General features: G+C 37.5%; 2 protein-coding genes across 5 annotated transcripts; both read right to left on the bottom strand.

The window, feature by feature from the left end:
* Nucleotides 1–238: 238 nt before the first annotated feature.
* Nucleotides 239–1,090, bottom strand: LOC116262806 (extensin-3-like). Its single transcript, XM_031642311.2, has one exon. The coding sequence runs from the start codon at nucleotides 1,088–1,090 to the stop codon at nucleotides 239–241; it is 852 nt and encodes a 283-aa protein (XP_031498171.1).
* Nucleotides 1,091–6,531: 5,441 nt separating this feature from the next.
* LOC116262788 (uncharacterized) lies at nucleotides 6,532–22,616 on the bottom strand. 4 transcript variants are annotated; one of them, XM_031642286.2, is made up of 15 exons: nucleotides 22,108–22,616; nucleotides 19,212–19,529; nucleotides 18,020–18,199; nucleotides 17,123–17,258; nucleotides 16,180–16,499; nucleotides 14,400–14,529; nucleotides 13,480–13,608; nucleotides 13,350–13,394; nucleotides 13,005–13,084; nucleotides 10,567–10,663; nucleotides 9,143–9,232; nucleotides 9,003–9,056; nucleotides 8,483–8,548; nucleotides 8,238–8,408; nucleotides 6,532–7,092 (listed from the first exon to the last, which is right to left on the bottom strand). In XM_031642286.2, exons 1-14 carry the CDS (start codon nucleotides 22,527–22,529, stop codon nucleotides 8,247–8,249), a joined length of 2,229 nt encoding a protein of 742 aa, XP_031498146.1. In that variant the 5' UTR covers nucleotides 22,530–22,616; the 3' UTR covers nucleotides 6,532–7,092; nucleotides 8,238–8,246. The 4 variants fall into 4 exon arrangements, with proteins under 4 accessions (XP_031498146.1, XP_031498143.1, XP_031498145.1 ...); XM_031642283.2 differs by lacking the exon at nucleotides 6,532–7,092 and adding an exon at nucleotides 7,177–8,123; XM_031642285.2 differs by lacking the exon at nucleotides 6,532–7,092 and adding an exon at nucleotides 7,177–7,747.
* Nucleotides 22,617–23,388: the final 772 nt, after the last annotated feature.

The following is a 23,388-nucleotide window of genomic DNA, read 5'->3' as shown; positions in this document are numbered from 1 at the left end:
TGTCCCAACACCAGACAGTGTGTGACCAGGGGGTCAGAGAAGAGTAGGGTGGAGACTACAGACCAAAGCACAGAGGGTGAACACAGCGGAGGTGCAGAGATAAGTAGAGTGGAGACTACCAATCAAAGCAGAAAGATAGAGAAAGAGGGGAACCTGCTGTCCTGGTTATTACAAAAAAGAAGAAAAAAGAGTTCTTCAAGCTGGCCACTGGCCCACTGGGACGACAGAAAAACAGCATCTAGTGCTGGGGTGGTGGAGGAGCTGCTTCCTTGTACTGATGTGGTGGTGGTGGTGGTGCTTGGTGGTAGGGAGTGGATGGAGGGACATGGCCATGGCGGTAAGGTGGGGGTTGACTGTAAGCTCCCTTTGGAGGTGGTGGGTGAGTGTATGTGGTTGGGGGTGGTGGAGGGCTAACGTAGGCGCTTCTGGGAGGTGGTGGGTGCAGAGTGTGTGATGGCTTAGGAGGAGGGGCATGGTGCAGCAGAGGAGGTGGAACATAGTGACCAACAGGTGGTGGAGAGTGGTGGCGGTGGTGGTGATGTTGATGGTGATGGTGAGGAGGCGGAGGAGAGACATAGGCGTGATGGGGAGGGAGTGGACTAGGACTAGGGTAGCCATGGTGGGGAGGTGGCGGTTTAGGGTAGACATGGGGTGAGGGTAGAGGTGGGGGTTTACTGTAGCCATGGTGGGGCGATGGTGGTTTGGTGTAGACATGGGGTGAGGGTAGAGGTGGGGGTTTACTGTAGCCATGGTGGGCCGATGGTGGTTTGGAGTAGACATGGGGTGGTGGCGGAGGTGGTGATTTGCTGTAGCCATGGTGGGGTGGTGGCGGAGGTGGTGATTTGCTGTAGCCATGGTGGGAAGGTGGCGGTTTGCTGTAATGGGGAGGTGGTGGTGTAGGGTACCCATGGTGTGAAGGTGGTGGTGTGGGGTAGATGGGGTGGGGAGTTGGTGGTGTAGGGTACACTTGGTGTGGAGGTGGATGTCCATGGTGGGAAGGCAGAGGCTGGGGAGGGTATGCTCCAAGGGTGGAGGAAAACCCAAGGAGAAGAGGAGCAAGGAAGAAGGTCAGACCTATAGAGAAAGCCATGTTCGTTTTCTCCTTGACACTCTCAGTTGCAGAAAAATGGCGCCTATTTATAGAGTGAAAGTCCCAGGCAGAGACTGCAAGAGCGTCCCCTGTTGGGGCAAAACTTCAGAAGTGACCCACCCTTGATTTGAGGGGTTGGAATATGCTAGAGACAAAAAAAAAAGCACATAAAAAGAAGTGAGGGGGAGCTGTGTGACTCTCAGAGGCTAAAATGGTCAATTGCGAACCCCGAATTTGTGTGTTCAGACTTCTGAAGGACAGCAGTAGCTAGTAGCTACAGTACAGAGTCAAGACTGACCAGATGCTTCTTTCTATTTTCTTTTTCACTCTGAAACTCACCTTCTTCACCCTGAGAAAGATCAAAGAAAGGAAAGTTTCTTTGCTTAAGGGCCGTCGGGATTGTGTAACCTGTCAATAACTCAAGGTACTTGAAACACTATAAGCTCTTTGGTTCCTCATTGTTTGGATGGCCAAAAAAAAAAAGCGGACAAAAGTTTCCTAAGAAGGCACTGCCTTGATTGCAGGTGAAACTAAACAACTTAGCTCTATTTTGAGAGTGAAATGTTTTCATCTTTCTAAGAATGCAGTTCTTCTCCTCATTTTAACGTGGATTGGCATAAACGCCAAGGTTTGAATGTGAGGTGCTAAGTTTTGCCCGAGAGGATATGTATAAGCAGTTTTAGAAATTGAGGTGAAGTTCTACCTAAGTTTTTTTTTTTCCTTTTTCTAGATAAAGCTTCGTCTCACTCTCTAAGATTGCTACTTATAGTTTGAGACAATTTTATCCCACATTTGATCGACAAGATACCTACTAGTCCTAGAAATCTGACCTAATTGAGATTGCTTTTGATGCATGCTCGATCCATAAATTCGAAAATCTTGTTGGGAACTTCTAAATTTTTTTAATCAATACAAAAATTTCCTTAGAAATAAATTAAAAATATAAATTAAATGTTGGAATATGAATTTCTCAAGAGTACCAAAAGATATTGTCATTACAAGTAGCATTCTCAAGGCACCCAATCCACCAATCAGCTAGCCGGTCCAACTTAAATGAGATATGATATCTTTTTACGGTCTTCTAAAGTGTCCATAGTTTTCCAGCACGGCCGGACTGACCGAATTGAGATTGTTTTTTATGCATGCTCGATCCATATAAAATTATTGGAATATGAATTTCACAAGAGTACCGAAAGATATTGTCATTACAAGGCAGGAGGGGGGGGGGGGGAGGGGGGAGCGCGCCCGGGCCATGGCCCGGGTGAGTCCAGAAATTTTTTTTTTATATTGATAAAATCAAATTTTTTTAGTTTGGCCCGACCCTAAAAAAAATCCTGGTTCCACCCCTGATTACAAGTAGCATTCTCAAGGCACTCAATCCGCCAGCCAGTAGCCGGCCCAACTTAAATGAGATACAATTATCTTTTTAGGGTGTTCGGAAGTGTCCAGTTTTCCTGCACGGCCGGATGTATATATATATATATATATATATATATATATATATATATATATATATATATATATATATATATATATATGAAGGAAGCTAGGTGAATCTTTCGGAGTCCATCTCCATGGAAGCCAGGTGAATCTCTCGGAGTCTATCTCCGGCTCCATACCCTGCCGACAATCAGCTGATACAATGTGGATTGGCCGATATGCACCAATGTAGTTTCACCAACTACAAACTAAATAAACTTTGTGATTTGACGGTTTCCCTCCAGTCTAATTCCCAATAAGAAAAGGACAAAAGGAAAAAAAAAGTTGACTGGATTTAAACAAGGAAACCATGCAGTAAGAATTAAAAATGACCAAGCCTTAGACAGTGAGAATGGCAGAGAACCAGCATGGGAGTATTAAGTTAGGTGCTCTTTGCCCTAGGATCTTTTCTTCCTCGCCACTATTGAATCATTCATTCATATATGTCAAAATTTGGACAAGACAGTAAGTTTCAAATCCAAAATAGGTTTGGTAGATTTTGAAATTCGCTCAAACAGATGTCTGGCTTTTGCTCCCAAGGAGGAGGAAGACGATGAATGGAGGGGCCACACTTTTCCACAAAGCCAGCCTTTGATCACGCAGATAAACGTGGAGACTGTTCTAGTGTTTTGATTGGTTTTGGAGCAGGATCACAGTGAGTTACCAAAGCAAGTTTGAATGAAGAACCAGAACTGAACTTTCTAAAGCTACATTTCTCATCAATATATATATATATATATATAACACAAAAGAGAGAGAAAGAGAGAGAGAGATAGCGACTAAGGAATCTGTCTTACGACTTTGAAAATTATGCTCAGCTTTCCTTAACAAAAGCAATGTATATTTGTTCCATGGTTGGAGGCACTGACAATGGGTATGGATCCAAGCTTTCGGATTTTCTAAACATAGGAAACTCTTAGTTTAAAATTTCTACGATCATTATCTTCTAAATCCTTGTGTCCACATCCTAGAAACATCGTCATTCTTATTTATAACCATCTCCTACATTTTGCTAACACAAAAGGTACGTTCAATAGTTAGCTTTACTGAAAAAAAAGAAGACTGACTAGTTTATCTTCAAAAAGCAAATCGGTGAGTGGACCATCGCCATCCTGGTAGGGAAATCCATAGCTTGGTAGTCTACCGTCGTGGTAAAAGAGCTGCACAATTATTTCTTGCCAGAACGAATTATTTTTCTACACGTAGCTACACAATTAACTCTAGAATTTTATTAAGGGTACTAGCTATTTGCTTCCAGCGCTAATACATACATACATATAAACAATTATTTTTTACTCAAAAACAAAAATTAAAGTAAGCTAGGGGAATAATATGATTTCGAAGAGGGTGGGCACTAACATGAATTTCCGTTGGTAGTTTGCAAGAAATCATCTGGATATTAAGGAATTCTGAAATATATGTCGTTCAATTAAAATTACGGGCAGACAATTGGCACTGGAAGATAGAGCATTATTTCTCCATTTTTTCTTCTCTCTGCTTCTGTTTTTTTATCACTGACTGTCAGTTGCTGAAGTGCAGTAGTGGAAAACAAGGGCCGTAATCACCAACTAGAGTTAAGAAAAGACCTGTCTGCAATCAATGGAAAGGTCATCATTTTACCATCGGAAAAAGGGCCTAAGGAGCGCATATTTAACCGTAATAATCCTTTTGGAATAGAAATTTACATTTAAGGGGCTAGCTTCACTTCAAGCTATCCAGGCACACAACTTACGACTATAAGCCCTCGTAGATTTGTTTGGTGGAGTCAAGGCGTGATCTGATTCGCTCTGTTTACCTGCCCGAGAAATTTCATTCACTTAAATCTTGATAGTATTTATCGTTTAGCAAAGCCCCACGATGAGTTTTGCCAGTGGAAGCGAGTGTGCTTTGCACTCTTGCCACAGTAGACGTGCATATCTTAATTATATCGTGGCCGGGGAATGGTAAAATTTGGGGACATGGAAAACTTAGTGGTGCTTTTGATTATCACCAAATGTCAGATACCTTTTGGAAAAGGTTTCTAATGTAATTTTATTTCCTTGTCGGATCCAGAATATATATATATATATATATATATATATATATATATATATATATATATATGCACGTCCTTTTATAACGCACATTCATGTCCTTATGCATAATTGTCTTTTGGCTTATTATACTATTTTAAGCATAAAGTAGAATTGTCAGATTAAATGGTCCAGCGACTCAGCACACGATTCTCAAGTCTCGAGGAAGAAAAGGAGAAAACCGATTATTATTAATTATTTTTCCTTGTTCCAATCTTAAACTAATAAAGTTGTAAGTGGTTGCGGGCTACAAGAAACCTAATATTTAAGGGTCTTATGACTTTCTCACTATGGTGTAATGTTCAAAATTAGGGGTGTGAATTGGATAAACTCGGGATCAGATCTAAGGTCTTTAAGTCCCGCTGGATTCATTTAACTTGGAACTAATCTAGATCTGAAGGGCACATCCAGTGAGGTCGAATGGAAATTAAACCTTTTCTCTCTCAAAATATCTCTAAAAAAATACACACCATAATTTTATTATTTCTTTGCGATACATGTGTCATTTTTAGATATCTGAATTAATGGGAAAGGAACATTTCAAAAATAAGGTATGAAATTTGGAATGCAGCTGTAATATAACTTCAGTTTGACAAAGTAGCTTTTGTGCCCATAAAATGTATTTTTATATTCTAGCTCTATATACCAATAGTCTAACGCTATTGGAAATTATGTGCACAATTTTACACATGCAGCAACACCTAAGCCTTTGATGGGTTGAGGATATCAAGAGATACCCGTGGCTGCACTGTTGAGGCTTCTACTATCTTTTATAGAAGTTGATGCCCTGCTTAGATTCTAAGTGGTGGACCTTTAACCTACAAGTTTTACCTTTTATTTTTACGATTTTTCTAAGGGTTAAACCACGTAATGACCCAGCTCCTTGAAAAGAAGCTTAAAATGAGTACCTAGCAATGACTGCACTATCAAAACTCTAACCTCTTGCCATTATAAAGTTTTGACTGTCATCTGCTGAATCCTCTGGTTTCTTCACATTGAAGGTAACCAGGTAAGCTTGCCAATAAGCCGGGCCTTCATTGTTAAGCAGTCAATGACCCAGAAACAGATGAAGCGTGATGGTACCTAAAACATTTACATGGTTTGCATAAAAGAACTAAGAAAGTGAAGGGAAATATAAAAGGAAGTTTATTCGTTATTATGAGGTCACAGGCAATAGAGACCGACGCTTTGTGAAAGAATTCAACAAATGCGTCATGGTGCTGTGATTGCACTTCTTACTAACACAGCTGAGTTGGCCGTCTTTATAGGACCACCGACGAGTCTCGGGCTCGAATCCCGCGGGAGACTTCTCTAGATCCAGCTAAAAACCAAAACAAGAAGGCGGAAAAAAATGCAGAAACGGAACAACAATCAGTGCCATTACTTTGGAACTCTCTAGCGTCAGGACCTTACTACAAGTCTACAATAATTGGAGGTCCTTCGACACTGCCACCTACTATATAGTAAACAGCGTAAACGGCAGACAGGGAGTGACCCGACTTTTAAAATTCGATAGATGGAGGAGGATTCCACTCCTGTCACTTATCAAGATGATTATTCTATGCCGCAGAACAGCTATACTTATAAAATTTTCCTTCTCTTGGCAATATTCAATTGTTTGTCCATGTGGGCAGCATTAATACGAGGTCAGTAACCTAGTTGTAGCATCAAAACCAGCCTGAATTACTTGTTTTGGCACTAAAATTTAGTTTTTAAACCGCGCATCGCCCCTCTTATAATTTGAGGAACGAAAAAGGGATAAAAGCCAAGAGATGTAAATGTCTTTGATGCCAAATGCAGTAGTTTACATATATAATATGTCACAGATAGAGAATAAAAAAATATTTTACATCAAAATTAGTGACACATTTTTCTCTTTATTTGTCATTCAACAGTCCATCACCACGGATTAAAGACCCTCCTTCAACCATCCATCAGCATGGATTAAAGGCCCTCATGAGTGAACTAGGAAACTCTTACATCCTAGTCCATTTCCAAAGACGGGCATACAAATATAATCGAGTTTGTTAGTATTGGTAAAAGTAGGATTCAAGTTCCCTGTATATATAAAACGTAAAAACGTTTGAAAGTAATACGCTTTGAAGAGGAAAATTATTTACTGTTATAAACTCTCACCTCGCTTTATAATTTCTATTGTATAAAATTTGCATTCTTCTTATCCATTTAAATTGATATAGTTTTGGATTTCTTAGAGTTCTTGTTATTTAAAAGTTCTTGCTTGATTCATGCCATTACTAATTTTTGGCAGAACGCGGCATCAAGACAAGTAATGCTCTCAATCCGATACCGTGTACCTCATCAGTAACGTGAATTGGTAGAATTCAGACACCCAGATATAACCTGGGAGCTGGACAAATTCAAGTTGCTGATTCATGGGCATCCTGAAATATAAAACTTACTTTAGGCTAACTATGCATCTTCTCAGACCGCCTGCATTCAGAACCAAAAGTGACAACATCAGGAAGAAAGCTATACCAAAATAAAAAGAACAATGACACCATAAGAACAAAAGAGTAAAGGAAACAATTAATTCACCCATTAAAGACAAAAGGAACCCCAACATATAGCTGGAAGGTCTGTTGTTACCAAGTTTCAGGAGATATTCAATGGTTGATTAAGAAGCATGTCTACGTTCCACCTAAACTATTACATGACTAAAGCAGCAAGACTACTGACCTGTATAACTTCCAAATTCATTTCTTGGATCTAGCTTTTTCCATGCAAACCAAATAGGAGTCTGGTGAGCTTAAAGATATAGATCTAACTCATGCAAAGCCGTAACAGAAAACAAAATATCAATTGTTGACATCTTCAGCTTCAAATCTACTAAGTCCTGAAACATGACATGATGGAAACAGACTTCTTCCTTAGGAGTTACTTGCATTCCGTTGATCCATTTACTGTAATTTCTGTCCATCAAGTCTTGAAAGCAACGATGCTAGGCTCACTCCTTTGACATTTAATGTTTGAGTTGGATCTATATAGCATGAACCGTGTTAGCAGTTTAGAAGCATCCAACTAACTGCATAGAAGATAACATCTTGAGACGTGCACATTTTTAGGCAGCCATGCCATGGAGCTGATGCTGGAAAGTGAAACAGCAATTGTATGATCAAAGCTGCCTTCTCCTTGAAATCAGGTTGTCTATGGCACTCATTAAAGTTTGCTAATGAATCAGTTGAATCTAGCAGCCAAGGGAAAATTAGGAAATAGATGCATTAAGAAATTGAATAATCGTCCACTCGAACAGCACAGCTCCATCCCAACCTACATCATGGGTATCCCCATCTATACAGTTACTGATAATCATTAATCACTTTCCTTTCATCCATGCGATGGAGTCAAATATACACAAAAACATCCAGCATGAACCTTTGGAAGTTGTCTTAGTCAATGAAATTGGAATGCAGCTCCCAATTTAGATGGTCTATGGAGAGATCCACATGATCATGCAAATACTTCTGAGTAAAAGAAGCAAGACAACATCTTGAATTCAGAAGATCTACCAAGGCATTCAGAAAGTTCCTTTTCATTAATGAAACTGCAGCATGTGAAAGCAGGTTCCCGAAAGTTACCTGTTCAAGCTACAATATTTTTGACCCAAGCAAACAATCCCATTGTGACTTCAGTCCCTCATATGCTTCCAAACATGGAAGAACCTGAATTTTGTTCTCTTCACCAGCAACCTCTGTTACTAGACCCAATCTAACTAAGGTGTTCATAGCGCTTTCAATAGGCATTTTCACCTACATGAAACCCCAATGTTGATACTTCATATATTCAAGCTCCTATCGGTATAGCAGATCATAATGGCACATACCTTTTCCTTAAACTTGTCATACATAAATTTCTCGCACATATCAGCAACTGTTTTCCTACAGGATACCTGAATTAATGATGGATGGTTAGACATCACAAGAGAAGATATACGAAGGAAAGTTATACCTTGATAACAGAAAGACATGCTTCACATATGAAGGTTCAACATGTGCATGAAGATGCCACTGGAACAGAAGGATACAGAGAGAGAGAGAGAGAGAACAGCTGCTTTAATTTTCTTCCTCCTTTTTTCAACAAATATCAAATATAATCCAACAATTTCCCAAAAACAACCTTATAAATCAACAATTTCAAAACTATCAAGGATAAAATTGAGGCTGAAACAGAAAAAGAAATTTTAAGTTAGTTCTATGAATTTCTGGATCAGATTCTCCTGAGAACCTAACAGTACTGCAGAACGAGAAATGCTAAAGTTGGTACTTAGGAACAAGCATACACTATTATCACGTCCCTACTTACAGATTCACATTGATTAGATTATAAGCAAGCAAGAAAAAGACCTGGTGTTTTTCCAGCCGTAGCAGGTGAGCATATGCCAAAATTGCTTCCTTAAACTGCAGGGGGGACAAAAGGGCAATATATCAGAACTCCATTGAGAATGCAAAATATGCAAGACTCTAAAACAGCTCATATATCTCACCTGTTGCTGTTCAGATGCATCCAGAAGAAAGAAAACTGTGCCAAAACTACTTGCTAGAGTTTTTTCATAAAGTGTTTTGTTGACCAAGAGCTGTTAAAGAAAGAAAAGAACAAAAGATGATGCTTAGTTTGCAAGTAACATGTTCACCAAGTTCACTAAGTTATATGAACTATGTGGACCAAAAGGTGTAAAAGAAACAAAACAACAAAGATGAAACCAGTTAGGTTTGCAACTAGCACCTTCAGCAAGTTCACTAAATTGTATCAAATATCAAACATCACTTCAGTTCAGGAACTACGTGTACATATGAGTGTGTGAAGGATATACTAAAAACCTTTCGAGACAGGAACTTAATTCATTCTTCCTCAAATTTAAAATTATTAGCAGTATGCAATGATTCAATCTGTTCTCTACTGTAGCAGCTCGTGGAAATACCAGGATAAGATTGTCTACGAATAATACTCACCTGGGCAGTTCCATGGTTCAAACTTATGCAAGCATAATAAGATGAAAACTAGCAGGATCTGACATATCCTTAAACTATCACACAAAAATGGCTAAAATGCATGGCATCCATCCCAATTCCCCTACTTCAGGACATGGGTACAACCGTACAAGCACCAGATGTTCTGGACAAAGCCAAAGCCGTGTCACTAAAAAACTTATCTGTCCCACCTTTTGGATTTGGTGAAGTTTGACCAAGTCCAATACTGTCTTTTTTTTACAGATTTGAAATATTTTAGTATTCTTTAAATTGGATGAATAGTATCATCCTTTTAATTATTAAAACCTTTTTGTTGTCAACAATTTCATAGTATAATTCTTATCAACATATCACTATATATATAACATTCAAAATTTCAAATCTTTTTCGGAGTTTCTTTGCACCTGAGTCCGTACCTATGAGACATGACATAGGTAAACCAAAATTACATACAAAATGTGAAAAGAAATGCAACCATCAGAAAAAAGGAATCTAGACAAAAGAAACTGAAACCAAGAAAGGTGGGTAACTGGGTATTTCATGATAAACACTACATAATGGCAAAAGAAAATTGAATGCAGTATCCGAGGGGCATATTTATGTTATAGAAACAAAAGCAGAATCACCTTGGTGTAATATAAAAGGAAAACATGTAACATAGAATATGAAAAAAAAACATAAATAGAAGAGATCAATATTCACTTGTCTCCAGTTCCATAAAAAGCAGAAAAGTCTTTCTCCTACATTTATTCATTACCTTAAATGTAGGAAAATATGGGAACAAAAGAAACAAATATATGAGTAAGAACTAAAGGAAAATGATGGATCATCCTAAGTAAAATCATAAATGAAATTATGAAAGTAATGGATGCAATTTATTAGAAGTCAACTGCTAAAGGAACTAAACTCTTGCTAGTTAAGCAAATAATGTTGAACTCACCTGATACCGATCCCATGTCTGCTTGTACCCAAGGGCAACACGAGTCACATATACTAAAAGTGCAGTTACAGCAATCACATCAAGCAGAATAGATGATCTGGAAATAATGACAAGGTTGAAAAACAATGAAAAAAGTTCAATTCAGAAGCAAACAAAGAAAAGAAAAAGAAAAAGGAATGATGAGGAGGTAGAGAATGTAAAGAAGAATCTTATGATATATAGTTATGTACCAAGCAGCTAGTTGTGCTGCTGGGACCAGAACAAAAGGAGATGCACCAAAGCACAAATCTTCATATTGCTCATGCTTACATATGTACATACAAGTCTTTGAAAACACATGGACCTAAACCTGCATTCAGACTCATGTTATAACATCTTTTAATGAAAACATGTTTCTTAATTTTACTTTTGATAGAAGTGGTAATAGGCAAACATTAACCAAATATTGGTAGGCATGTCATAACACTTCATGTGGACAGATGACCCCACAGTGTGCCCCGGCAACATTGGCTAGAGATACATAGAAACACAAACAACTCACATGCCTACCTGTTGAGACTGATTATTGGAGCACCAGCTAACTTTTCAACTGGAAGTCATCAATGTGCAATTTTGAACAATTTATTTAATCACAGTCTTCTTTTTAAGGTTGTTAGTAACGTAACTTTGAAAATAAACAAAATTCTACAACATCATCAATTAATTTATCTTTCTAAGAATTATACACATAGAAATGACACTAAATATTTTCATTATCCATCAAAAAGCTAGTAATGAATTCACAAAATGAGCAGAAAGTGTTTGATATCTTGAATCTGAATTCTGTATGATATGACACTAGATACAATCATTACTAAAGAAATAACAGCACACACAGTGATTAAATAATGGGAAACCAGGTCAAGGCTAGCAGGGGAGGGAATTTGGAAACCACTTTCATACGGGTGTTTGCAGAAAAGGCAGAATGTGGCACAGATTTGGACTGCAAATGCAAAGAAACCATGAAATAATCTATGGAATTGATACAATTAACCTGTCAGAGATAGTATGTGTTCACCTGATAAGATGATCAAATGCTTACATTGGTATGAACTTTGACATTTATAGAAAAGAGACAGATGAAGAAATAAGTCAAACCAGGAAGCATTATGAGATTCAATTTTGTTATGTACATATGTAGCATAACACAATTCATTTGAATATCAATTCCTTCTGCATTTAAGTTACCATTATTCTTTCCTTTTGAGAACATATACTGTCAGAACAAGCAGAAGTCTTGCCTACTTTGCATATTAATAGAAAAAAGGCTGTTGCAGATCTAAAATATTTCACGACAAGTTTTGGTTGAATATATCTTAGATCGTATGACCTTAAAAGTCCTTAATCAATACAAATTGGAAATCTAGTAACTATGGACTGATAAGGCTAACTCAGTAATTTGGTCAGGTTCTGTTGATTTTGTTTAACATATATATATATATATATATACAAGAATAATTAAGAAATATCTTCAGATGGGAAAATTTTTCTCTGGCAGCTCGTTGTTTACAGTGTTGAATCCTCAATATCCAGAACAGTTTGAGGCTTTGACAAGTGCACAGCACATCCAAGGAGATGGCAAAGGGATTTGGAAGCCCCAAACTCTTGCACGTCAAAATCCAACTACAACCTCACCTCATTGTAGTTGGAGACTCCAGAATCAGACTACCCACTTTATCTTCCGTCTCGACTAACTTTCATAAAATGCTGTTTAGAAGCTGATAGCTGGCAACAACATGCCAAGCCCAGCCAGTCTAACTACTGGCTCTCAAACGAGATCTGAAGAATCCCAAGGCTGTCAATCCTGAAACTAAGAAATGGAAGAATTTGTGGTCTTTAGCTAAATACTAGCTTCTAGACAGGGCCCCAAATAAGTGAAGTTAGGGGGAAAAGGGTACTTATAGTACCAAAATAGTGATGAATCAGCAAAGTTGGCAACACAATGAGAACTAAGAGCAGCAGGTTTCAACCTTGACCCTATGAAAAACAAGAAAAATCAAATTATCAATATTGAGAGCTCAGAATGTAAATTCAGAAATGTACTGAATCAGCCTGGTCAACCAAGGTGATCACTTCATACATATGGTTCTATATCAAGATCAATCTGGTGCCAGTTTCCGGTGGAAGCATATGCAACATTACAAAGGTGGAAATGGAATATAGGATCTTAGTTGAAAGAATGATTACAAATAACAGTAGCCGACTGCAAAAATTAATGGAATGTATAGAATATAGATCACAATTCACAACAATTGAGAATTTAATGGTTTGAGTGTCAAGAAAAAATCATGTAGAAATCAACCAGAGCAGTTAGATCACCAAAAATCCTTGAAATCTTAATCTTGCCTTCAAATGCTTTTATACAGTTCCACTAGCATCATCATGGCCTAAAAACTTACGGAGATAAGCGGATATCCTCAAATTTGTAGTTAACAAAATATGCCAACAATCCCAAAATGCTTGCAACATCCAACCGAACCTACATACACGTGAAACGATCTAGTAAGGAACATGACAGTCACCATGCAGCTTAACTTAAGTTCTGAAGATTCAAATGTCAAATTCAGTCATGTAAAAATTAAGGAACCTGTGTTTTGTCAAAGTCCACATAAGCTACAAATGTGAATTCTCTATGAAGTCAAGTTGCAATATAAACTTTTAGCTTGAATCTAAAATACTCTCACTGCATAGAGACCTATACTAAGTTGCAATAACATTCTGTAAAAGGAAATGATGGAACTTACCGTATCTAGAATCCGGAAAGATAGCCTTTTGTGTGGGAAAATAACCTAGGGTTGAAAGAAAGAAAACAAATGAGAGAGACAGAGATGGTCAGATGACAATCTACCAAACTATCAAAAGTATGTTTCTTACAGGAAGATCTGGAATAGGAATTCTCTCATAAAGCTTCATCTGTAAGGAAGGAAGCTCATAACTACCATTGACATCTTCATTGTCCCTCTTTTCTGAATAAAGCAATATTAATTCGCTGAAGGCAGGCTCCTGAAATTATGGATATGGAATTATGATGTGAAAAACAAGGTGTAGCCATTTGCTATAGGATGTACAACTTCACATTTATAAATTTCCTGCAAAATTTCATTCACTGAACTTGTAGAATTTATCATATATATTTTTTTGTCACTTGAATTTACCAAATTGTCAAAAGTTGTAATAGAAAGGAAACCCTAAAGGTAACACCAAAGAACTAATCAAATATGATCAAGCAAGTATACAAGAACAACTGGGCATGACAAGAGAGTTCGCTCCACAACATTATCTTCATAGATGGCTCTGTCATGTCACTAAGATTTATACAAAATTCCCATGTAACATGGATGCTCATTTGCTTATGAACAACCCTTTTTAGCTACCATCTGCTGTCTTAACTAAAAAGTAACCTGATCCAGATAAGATGCTTTCTCATACAACCAAAAATGAAAGAAAAGGTCAAGCACCTAAGGTTGAGGTTTTGTAGGCAAGGGTTACAGCCATCACTTGAAAATTTTTAAAAATGGGTTGATACTTGATACAAATTCTAAATGTTTTTGGTCCATTTTTGGCATTATTCAGTACAAACCATGTGATATGAAAAAATGTGAAAAAAGCAATTTGGATAATTTCTAGTGTGATTATGCTGGGAGAATGATACTAAGATAAAGAGAGTGATGCTATCCTTAATACACATAAGTAAACTAAACAAACCAAGTAATGTGTAAATAGTTTCAAGCAACATTAAAGTAGAAAAAAGGAGAGAAACATAAGGAAAAGCCATCATAAGGTTACCAAAATACCTGAAGAACTGACTGCGAGAAAAGTATGCGGAAGGAAGCCTTAATCATTTTCCACACATCATTTTCACAAGATTCTTTTCTTGCAGGTTTCCAGATATCACTAAGAGTTATCCTTGATAGGAAGTTAGGCCTGAAGAATATAACTAAGAGTTATCCTTGATAAGAAGTTATGCCAGAAGAGACCAATTCATGTAACAAATATCTGTTCATTCCAAATTTCCAATTGTTCACCCTCCTCAGTTAATGCATCTTATAAAAATACTCATGCTTTTTGTTAAATGAAAACATTTAACATTCCCAGATGATCACCAAAACTCATGAGTTGATACATCTCTGATCTATATGACAGTTCTTGCACAAATATAACAAAACCAGCAAAGCATGCCACTGCTACGCTATCAGAGATATAGACAAGTAAGCCAATAGAAGGACCAAATAACATTGAATAACTAGAAAGGGCTGTCAATGACCAACGATGACCAACGACACTAGGAGAATATATTGAAGTACCAGAGCTTAACAACATAAAAAAAGTGGTCCTAACTTCCCTAGTATTTGTTCCTGAGAGAAGTGGAACAATACATAGTGGCAGGATTCCACTTAATTTTCCTTTTTCTATTGGCCTGGGGAAAGGACCATCCTAGATTATTTTTCTGATACCAATATCCCTATGTCTATCCACATATTTTCAGATCCCTATTCATCTTCTTATTATCATCTGGGAATATTTTATTAATATGTTCAACAATGGAAGAGCATGAAACTGATTATGACATTAAATCTGTCTCAGTAAATCCGGGTAAGATATGGGTGAATATGGATAAGTTCACAAGTCCAGCTGTTTTTCACTGTATGTATATGTGATTTTATGGACATAAACTCAGATGGACATGCATATGCATGCACAATTGCATATGGACACTACAAATCAATTCACATTAAATGAATGAATTATACAATTACATACAACTCAAATATCATTGGAGTTTCTGAGGTATTTTCAGTTTAGAAAATTAAGAACTTGATTAAATTTCACAGGGACATTATTGTTCTAAAGAAAGCACCATCCACGATGCTGAACATATTGAGATAGACAGCCACCTTATCAGAAAGCAACATTCAGATGATCTTATTAAATGATCACATTTATGCTAAAACTCAAACTGGCCAACTTTGATCACATTTATGCTAAAACTCAAACTGGCCAACTTCTGAGACGCCGCTCTTGAATGCATTCTGTTTGTGCTTCATGAATTTCCTATAAATCTTCTCTTTTCCTTTTTGTTCTTGCCTAGGCCGTTTTCTTATTCTAAAAGAAGCACCATTGCCATCCTGAACATATTGAGGTAGACAACCACCACGCCAGAAAGCAACATCCAGATAATCATAATGAATTATTATACTTAAGATAAAACTCAAACTGGCCAACTTCTAGACACAGCCTAAGGCCCAAGGCATTCATGTGATGATGCACTTGTACATAACTAATGTGAGATGGGTGCTTCAATGATTGATTTTCATGTGATAGCTATCACCACACTCATAAATTGGAACCCTAGCCCAGCAACACCAAGCCAGTTAACAAGGATACAAATTTGTTTCTTTTAATTTTATTTTGAAACTTCTGGACATTTTTCTAAACATTAGATATAAATGTTTTTGACACTTCAATTTCCTAATCTGGAAACAAATAATCGTAAAGGCATTTATCAAATGCCAATTATATAACCAAATACATAGCATCAAAGATTCAAAACAAACAAATACCAAAGATGTTAACCTTAAATAAGGGTCCACATTCGTGTGCTCATCATTGGGTCCTATAGTTTTGGCAGGGAATGAAGGAATGAATCCTATCCAAGCAAGTAATTTCCTCAACAATCTTCCACGGGGTCCAATTTGAGACAATAAACCTTCATAACGGAGAACCGCACGCTGCGCCGCAAGCCACATTGGAAGGTCATCATATAACTGAGAGCCAACTCCTAATTCATCTTCAGAAGTAGCTTCATCATCAGAAAGCAATTTCACTGACCAATATTTCTTCAGCAAAGAAAGTGTCTCTTCCATCCACTCCATGCGGCCAGTTTGGAACCATGTCTAATAGAAAAGAAAACAAAAAATATTCACTTCGAGTAGATGAGTACCAATAAAGGAAGTAACCTGAAGAAGATCCTAGAATACAAAGCATGAATAGGAAAGAAAGTAGTAAACAGCTCTAAATGACTACCAACAGTTGTGATACATAGTTACTTCGTGGAGCAAACTTGTCTGTCTTAAGACTCTGAGGAACAGCACGTAAGGGCCATTACATGGGGAAACACTGAAATTGTAATGGATGAGAGAAGGCGACTGGTGCTGTTAAGGTGACGGGTTTTACCTAGCTCTTCCAAATACTGGACAATAAAATTAGTCTCTAGACCATGTTCAGAAGCTCTAATAAGAAAGTTCTTTTTAGGGGAGAGCCAAAAGGCAGTTCTGTTACCATGCCAAACTTTCAGCAACAATATTCTCTTTTCCTTCCACTGATGTGATGTAATCATGATATTATCATTGATAGGAAATTATCGGCTGTTAATTCAGCTAAAATTTTCAAAGATGTCCATGCATTTCAGAGAAGATCAATTCCAAAAGTCTGGTAAAGTAATGTTCAAGATGATGAAGATAAAATATAATCATTACTAAAGCCCCTGCTGTTAGGATAGCATAACATATCAAATAACCTCATTTATCCACATGCCAGCTTTTTCCAATGGTCTTGACAGAACACGAAAGATCCTCTGCAAAAGCTTTGACTGTATGTAGTCCAATTTTTCAGCAATTAACAAACCCCTCTGTCTTTCAGCAGCAAACCCACGCCTGTCATGGATAAGAAACACTAGTGAACATCGGAACCCCAACATGGGGAACTAAAGTTGGTAGAAATAGATTGAAAGAAGCTAGTGTTTTAAAACTCAATGAATCAATTTATTGACTTGGCTGGCTCGGTCGGCCTGGTCCCCTACCGGCTCAACCCAGTAGAGCGACTGGTTTGTGTCAAAACTCAGTGCCACTCGGCAAGCACTTGTTTGACTTAGCCGAGTAACGTGTTGAACAAGTTTGTCCCACCTTCAACTATAAATTTTGGAAGGTTTATTTAATGGCATGGTTGTAAAAACCAAAACATTATGTGATTTTAAAATTTTAAAAACATTAAAATTCCAATAATGTCTCTGGCGACTTCTAGTGTCTGCTTCTATCGCATATTCCCAATCTCTCTCTCTCTCTCTCTCTCTCTCTCTCTCTCTCACACACACACACACACACACACACACACACACACACACTCTTATATTTCAGGCATCTCTTTTGCTCTCTCTCTCTTTACTTTTTTGGCACCCCCTTCCTTTCACTTTTTTTATGTGAGTTTACACTAACAAAAATGAGTAACAGAAAATGGAATATTGTTCAGATAATTGGTTATATGTGGGTTTTCTTTAAAAAAAGTGACAAAACTCAGCTGGAGTCACCAGTTGACCCACCGAGTCATGACTCATGAGTCGTGAATGGATGAATCAAGTCCCAAGTCACTGGGTTTTAAAACATTGAATGAAACAATTCTGAATAAATGCCAATTTCACCTGAATATTATTGCATTTGACTCAGATGCTCTCTTCCAGTTAATATATATTGGTAGGGTCAAAAGATAATCAGTGTTCAATGCTGAAGTCAACTGGAGATCATGAACTGAGAGTTCTTCAAACTGTGCATTGTGCAGAAGCTTCAAGAAGGATCGCTGAAAACGAGTTGCCACAGAAACTCTACAATCAATGCCTAAAATGAGATATATTTCTGATAAAACTAACCATTGTATACTGCAAGAGATATTTATTTTGTACAAGAGAAACAAGATTGAGAATGGAAGCTTAGGATGATAATTAAATCCAAATTAGATAAAACTGCAATAGAAAGGCTATCAGGCATACAGAAAATAAAAGTACAATATCATCCTTTAGCAAGTGCACCTCTCATCTGTAGTCCAACAAGCACACAGAGCATGTCCTAGGGCATCTAGATGACCATCACTTTTCAGTCTGATGCTTGTAAAATAAGCTTCTATATTTCATTACCCTTTGATGCTACATAAGATCAACTGTAAAGCGCTTATAACTAGAGGTGGTTATGACCCATGCTTCATGTAAGAAGCCAGTCTCAGTTTATTAAAACTTCAGTTTAGCTAATTTTACTAAATAAGCTGATCTCAACAAGTTAACCATAATTTTATGCTCATTTACTTCAACAAGATGAGCTCAAGTTTAAGAATAGCTGAATCAAGACTTTGACAATACATGTCCTGGTATGCAATACACAGGACCCATTGTATCATCAAGACATAAAGGGTCCCAAACACCAGCAGCCAGACTTTATTGTACTTATACAATGCCCAAGGGCATAACCGAGTAATTAACATTCTTCCACATGAGTTGCGCAAATTACACTGCTATGGTTAAGCTCAATCTAATGCCAGGCTTCCTGTATTATCTAGTCTCCCATACATTCTTTTTATGATATTATGTCATTTACATGTGAACCCATATGCCATAGTTGTTTTCTAGTCCAGGAGAACTGATTGTCTAATGGTTTCAAGTTTCAACACATTTAGGACACCAGTGAAACCTATCATAATTATTTCAAAAACTCGTAAGTATTTCAAGAACTCCAAGCCATGTCTCATTATTGACATGTGGAATTGCTTCTATTGTATGCCAACCATTAACAAACTCTTAACTCTATGGTGGTAATCCATAGGGATCTCAATGGAAACTCTCTAACCTGGACTCAGTTGAGGAACAACTTGGCAGATCTCCACTAGGTGACCTCAGTAGGAAACTCCGGTCTGAGGAAAAATTAAGTGATGCATCATTCAGGTCCTGCTTTTGATTATTGATGTGAACACTCCCAAGTGCAACATACTCATGTACATCCATTTTCCAGTTATTTGATGTAACTTCTTTCGTGTCTTTACTGCGAAGATGATTTCCGTCAACTTCTTCAGTCTTGTTTATATCTGGAGCATGAGAAAGAGCATAGTCTGCTCTCATCTCCTCCAGCATGCCCTTATGTTCTGCATGAATTATAGAATCCAGACACCTGCAGTCAAGACACTGTTAGTTTCCAACATGCCGTCAGATGTATGTACAATGACATAAGATATTCAGGTAGGAAAAGCTGAAAAAGAATCATCATTAAAAGGAATAACAGATCATGAGAAACTGAATACGTAGAAAATCAAGTTTAGAGCACTTACTTGGACAATAGATGTTGATCAAGCAGGCTATTGTGGAAAAGACGAAAAATACTTAGTATCAACTATCAAGTTTCTCATGAACATTCTCTTTCAATTTCAGAAACTGGGTATATGAATATATGATATGAAAACCTCAAATTTGTTATAATTAGTTCCATACATCATAACCACCTTCTGTTTATACTATAGCCAGAAAATGGGAAAATATATTCAGAGAAGGTTATAAGAAGCCATCATGATAGACAAAATAAGACGGAATTATATCATAGGTTCATTTTCAAAATCTTCAACTCTGCACTTCATGATGGAATATACCATGAGGCTTCAGAAACTGGAGGTATGCCATGAAATTAAACATTCAGCCTTAGATTGCTAAGAGGTTTGTTGCATTAATCTAATCACAACACAGGTCTTGTGGCAATTCTTTTCTGTCAGTGTTTGATGAAAAGTGATCCACACACAAGTTCGTAAATATGTTCTTTAAAAATGTCATACTTCCTTGTTATGATGGTGATAGCATGGCCATCCAGTATATGGAGATCGAACATGCACAAAAACATTAGCATTCATCCTTAAGAAACAGTGACCGGATTTACACATCTTTTCCATTAACTTGTTCAAAACAAAATCTCATAAAATAATGGACCATCAAACCTGATGTGGAGACCACATCAGTAGCAATTGCAGTTGCATCCATTATCATCATTATCAGGCGATAATGAATGTTTATCCAGCAAATGCGAATACTTCTTGACAAATTATGTTAACTAGCTAAACCAAATAAGGTTGTCATGCATTATTACAGGCAATAATCTTGAATATCTTCCGCTTCCTCCCTCTGGATGAACAATAATGAATAAACTGCAAATAAACGGACCTGTCCATATTAATCCCTTCTCGTTCCCCCTTTAATTAAGAATTAAGGATGGAAGGATGTTGCAGTTAACTAACTTCTCCAAATGGCACAATTATTGTAAGCCTCATGTTATAGAAGGCGTCCAAAGGTTTGTATGTATGCCTCTACGCTGACTCACCATGTAGGTTGACTGTTTCAGGCAATGTGCCACTTGAAAGCACCTTCATCATCGATGAGGATGCCTAGACTCACCTAGGCACTCAACAACCCGCATTTTTTCCCTTCAACAACCCGCATTTTTTCCCTTCAACAACCGGCACCATTTTTCCCTCTCCTTTCTCTTTCTTTAACTTCCTCAGCTGTCCGAGGCAAATTTCCTTTCTTCTTTCTCATTTTTTACCTTTTTCCTTTGCCGCCATCTGGAACCTACATATTTTTTTCTTCAGCAACCTAGATCTTATTTTCCTCTTCTTTCTTTTTCTTTTCCTTTCTTCTTTCTCATTTTTTACCTTTTTCCTTCTGCCGCCATCTGGAACCTACATATTTTTTTCTTCAGCAACCTAGATCTTATTTTCCTCTTCTTTCTTTTTCTTTTTCAGCAGCTGGGCTATAAATACAAACATCTCGTGTACTTTTGCATCATTATATTTAATAATTGTATTCTATTTCCTCATCTTTTGGGATGTGTCTATTTAGCATTTTAGGTGTATTATAATTACAACCATCGTCATATACTAATATGCATTGTGAAAAATTGTATCTTACCTTAGGTTTTTAACTTTTTTGCACATACGCACGGATCTTCCTATTAATTTTTCTTGTCTATTAGAATTATGATAAAAGATAATTGTATAACAAACAATGTTAACATGGAGCTGTGATGATGCTGAGGATGTATTCCCTCATCAGATTTGCACTTTTAGAAATTAGAATTAGAGATTTAACAGTTGGTATTTAAGAAGTCAAAAAATCTCGTAAAAAGCATTGAAGGTAAATTACAAACTTGATCTTTCTGCTGTATAATGTTTAAATTTTAATTCTTCAACTTCATTAAATTTGATTTTACAAACTTCTGATTATGTTCTATCACGTTATGGAATAACTTGATGGTCACGAGTTTCCATTAAATACTTTAGCTTACCTTTCCTTTTGGACTGCTTAACGTCCCTAGCTCCACCGACCGGGCTGCCTTTATGCTTTTGACAAAATAGCATAAGCCTGGTTAAGGGAACCTAAAAGCAGCAAGACACAAGCACGGTGATCCGAAGGACAGTCTACGTAAAACTGCCATGAGTAAATTAGAGAGTCGAATTTCAGGGTTACAACTAGCATTTCCGTACTATTCACTTGGAAATGCTAATCTCCTTTGCTTAGAAGCATTGAACACATCCAAATTTCCGAAGTTCATGGTTGACCAATTAATCGACCTAGAGAAGAAAAGCCTAAACAAACTTAGTTTCAATCAGAAACCTCTTCGACCACAATCCCGATACGATTTTAAGATATATAAATTTGGGAAACAGAAAATGCAGCAAGAATTTCAAGCTTTCGTATCAGGAACTCACGACGCAATAAGACGGAACTGATCAGCTTCTTCCTGCGACTCGAACATCGAGAGCAATCCATCAAGAAGAGATCCCTTGGAGATCGGAATGTACGGCTGCCTGGGAACAGGAATTCCCGAAATTCTCTCCTCCTCTTGCTCTTCATCGGGAACAGGAATTCCCGACATACTCTCTTCTTCCTCGTCTTGCTCGTCTTCCTCTTCTTCTTTCTTCTCCTCCTTGGCTTCGACTTCCCAAAAACCCTCGTTCTTGAACTGGAAGTCTTGAAATTCAGGAGCGGGATTTCTCGGGGAATTGGTAAGGAGAGGGGGCTGGGTGGCGAAGCAGAAGGACACGATGGAGAGCTCACGGTGGGGGCAGGGAGACGGGGAAGTGGAGGAAAGGAGCCTGAGGGGAAAGGAAGGACGAAGCAGCGAATTCATGGCGCCACCCGGGAGAGAGACACTCTCAGACAAACTGGGCGGATCCCGCGAGGCGGGAGTAACGGAGTTTTGAGTGGAGGGAAACGAAACGACGTTGGACGGATTTCATTTCGTCGGGTTCTTCCGTTTTCTGGAGGATAAATTTTAATTATGGTGCTCCACTTTGACAATAATTCCAGAAACTCACCTTACCTTTCTAATTTTTTCTAACGAACCTAAACTTTGTTAAATAAAAGCTTCAAATTAGAGTTGGTCATCCTAGATGTGAACATTGTACATTTACATATTAAAATCTTTTCAAGTTGAGAAGATTCCTTCGCCAAGTAAAGAGTTTCCAGTTTTTAATAGTCGATGAAGATTAACGGTTGAGGTTATAATGTGTCTGAGAAAAAAAGTATTTCATCCTTACAAAAGAGACCCGAAATCACCAATTTTTTCGCCCTTTTTTTTTTTATGTGTAGGTCAGTATTTCAGTGTCTCTCTAGTAAGACGCTTCTGTTATACTTCAACTTACAAATGTGTGTTCAATTAAAGGTGTCGATGTGGTACTGTCGATGCACTGGATGAAAATCTAAAAGAAAATTTCTCAAGGGAATTAGCATTGAGAATTTGAAGGCTTAATACCCTCAACATAAAGGCTTGAAGTTGAGGAGTGCCAAAGGTATAATTTAGGGTGGAGCCAGAAAATTATAAAAAAGGGGCATGAGCCATAAAATTTTAAATATTTCAAAAGCACTAATATGTAAATGAAAAAATTTTGCTCTAAAATAAGGAATATATATATATATATATATATATATATATATATATATATGAGTTTGTGTGTTCGGCTTCATTAGCATATGAGGATAATTGATAT

Source organism: Nymphaea colorata, chromosome 10 (assembly GCF_008831285.2).
Source record: "Nymphaea colorata isolate Beijing-Zhang1983 chromosome 10, ASM883128v2, whole genome shotgun sequence".
NCBI classification, from domain to species: Eukaryota; Viridiplantae; Streptophyta; class Magnoliopsida; order Nymphaeales; family Nymphaeaceae; genus Nymphaea; species Nymphaea colorata.
This window is presented reverse-complemented; position numbering and strand designations above follow the sequence as displayed.

Bases quoted from the DNA above. Each gene is read 5' to 3' on its own strand.
- LOC116262806 (XM_031642311.2), bottom strand. From the start codon at position 1,090: ATGGCTTTCTCTATAGGTCTGACCTTCTTCCTTGCTCCTCTTCTCCTT.
- LOC116262788 (XM_031642286.2), bottom strand. From the start codon at position 22,529: ATGAATTCGCTGCTTCGTCCTTCCTTTCCCCTCAGGCTCCTTTCCTCC. The intron at 13,395-13,479 runs GTAAGAAACATA...TTTCAACCCTAG, and splicing joins TTCCTATTCCAGATCTTCCT to GTTATTTTCCCACACAAAAG. The intron at 8,409-8,482 runs GTATGTGCCATT...GGTTTCATGTAG, and splicing joins ATGACAAGTTTAAGGAAAAG to GTGAAAATGCCTATTGAAAG.